This window comes from Cynara cardunculus (assembly GCF_001531365.2).
Source record: "Cynara cardunculus var. scolymus isolate 2C chromosome LG 1, CcrdV1, whole genome shotgun sequence".
Lineage (NCBI taxonomy): Eukaryota > Viridiplantae > Streptophyta > Magnoliopsida > Asterales > Asteraceae > Cynara > Cynara cardunculus.
The window spans coordinates 4,641,793-4,643,773 of NC_037528.1; the positions used below are offsets into that span (position 1 = coordinate 4,641,793).

The 1,981-nt window shown below is 36.8% G+C and overlaps 1 protein-coding gene across 1 annotated transcript; it reads left to right on the forward strand.

Annotated features, from left to right (window-relative positions):
• The first annotated feature begins 354 nt into the window (after window positions 1–354).
• On the forward strand, window positions 355–1,601 carry LOC112522047. The gene has a single exon (XM_025131114.1). It carries the CDS (start codon window positions 557–559, stop codon window positions 1,439–1,441), a length of 885 nt encoding a protein of 294 aa, XP_024986882.1. The 5' UTR covers window positions 355–556; the 3' UTR covers window positions 1,442–1,601.
• Window positions 1,602–1,981: the final 380 nt, after the last annotated feature.

Here is a 1,981-nt window from a genome sequence, read left to right on the forward strand (position 1 = left end):
AATGATTATGACGAGAGAAATACATATTGTTGCGATTAGTTTTTTTTTTTTTTTTCAGATTATTATCGAGAATAAAGTTTTCATTTTTATATCTTATAAAAAGAATCTTTATATTGAAGATTTTATGTTACATCAAAAAATTTGAATTTTTTTTGCAATGTGGAGAAAATGCAGTGATGGGTGTTGGTTTAATTTTGTGGGTATAAAGTGAAAAGGTGATTCATGAGTTTAATCATGCATAATCATTTAAGAGTTTGATTTCAAGTAAAAGAAAACATTTTTTTCTCTGTTTTTAGCACTGTAGATAAAATAGCACTTTAATGGTTTGCGGGGGTATCTCCTATTTTTGGAGCCAAAGTTTTATGGTCTAAGTCGGCCTCTTCGGTCTCTTTTCTGCTTGGATAAAGATAAGAGCAGCAGGGCTTCTCCATACTACATTGATTTCACGACGTTTTCTGGAGCTTTCATGAACACCAACTGTTTGTGAAAAGTCCTGTGAGGTTCATCATGTGAGAGAAGTGTTGTTTTGGCATCTATGATGTGAGTGAAAACAAACATGAGGTCTTCAAGTAGTGTAGGACTTGGTTTGAGTCTTGTTTTTGGGTGTTTATTGCTAGCTCTAATTGCTGAACTTTACTATTTGTTATGGTGGAAGAAGAGGGTAACTAACAGAGAGATTCAAGAAAGTTACAACAGCCCAGCAAGAGAATTCTTGTATATGTTTTGTTGGAGAAAGCCCTCATCTTTGAGCTCTACAGGGCTAACCACAGACACCCAGGTCCATGAACCACAAGCTGCATCATCCCAGCAACCACTGAACCATCCAAACTTATGGCTCAGACCACTTGGTGAAGAATATGATGATATCACTGTTGAAACTGAGCTCCTGAGGCTGCAAAACCTCTCTGGCCCACCAAGATTTCTCTTCACAATCAAAGAAGAAACAAAGGAAGATTTGGAATCAGAAGACAGGAGTAAAAAGGGGTCAAGAGGAAGGAGTTTGAGTGATGTTGTGCTTTCTTTGGATACTCCATTTTTCACTCCAATTGCTTCACCACCATACTTGACTCCTCCTATAACTCCTAGGGATTCTACATATTTTAGCCCTCTGTTTCAGTCGTCAAGTGATGCAGAATTCAACAGGATTTGGGCATCACCACCTCCAAAGTTCAAGTTCTTGAGAGATGCTGAAGATAAACTTCAGAGAAGAAAACTGATTGAAAGATTTGAAGTTGATGGTTCTGTTGAAAAGCATGATGAATATACTGAAGATGATAAAAATGGATCTTTTATCACACTTATCGTCTCTAAAGAAAGGGAGGTTGATCATATTCACAACATCTCATCACAGTACCCTTCAAGCTCTTCACAGGTACTACCTTTAGCTGCTTCCCCTCCAACATTCAGACCACAATTTCACAAGAATCCCAACTCATATTAGAGCTTCATCAGTTTAACAAAAATGGGTTCTTATTTGTACACATATTTTATGTTTAAAACTTTGTATGAGAGCTTTGAGTAGAACTTTTAATTCAACAAAAGCCCATTGCAACTTGCAAGTAGAGTTACTATCAGTTAATGAAATTGACACTTTTCTTCTCCAATTTCCCATTTTCCAATATAAGAACTGATTGAATCTTTATGCTCAGTGTGGTGGTTAGACATAATTTTAGGGTGGTTCAGCAAACTTGTGATCATGTAAAGCTGGATCACATCAAAAGCTAAATAAATCTGTATGTTGGCTAGAATCTAGATGGCTTCTGTACCACTCGCTCGATATTTGCTCCAATAGTGATTCCAAACTGACTCTGATTCTGTCAGGACATCTTTTTGTTTCTTGTTTTGTTCCTGTTGTTGCCATGGCTGATTTAACTCAATAACCTTCTCTAGAAGCTGGTTTTGCAAAAAGAGCCTTCACTGTATTTCTAATCAAGGACAAACTGTTTTAAACCAGGGGCATGTCATTGTCAGGTAAGGTTAT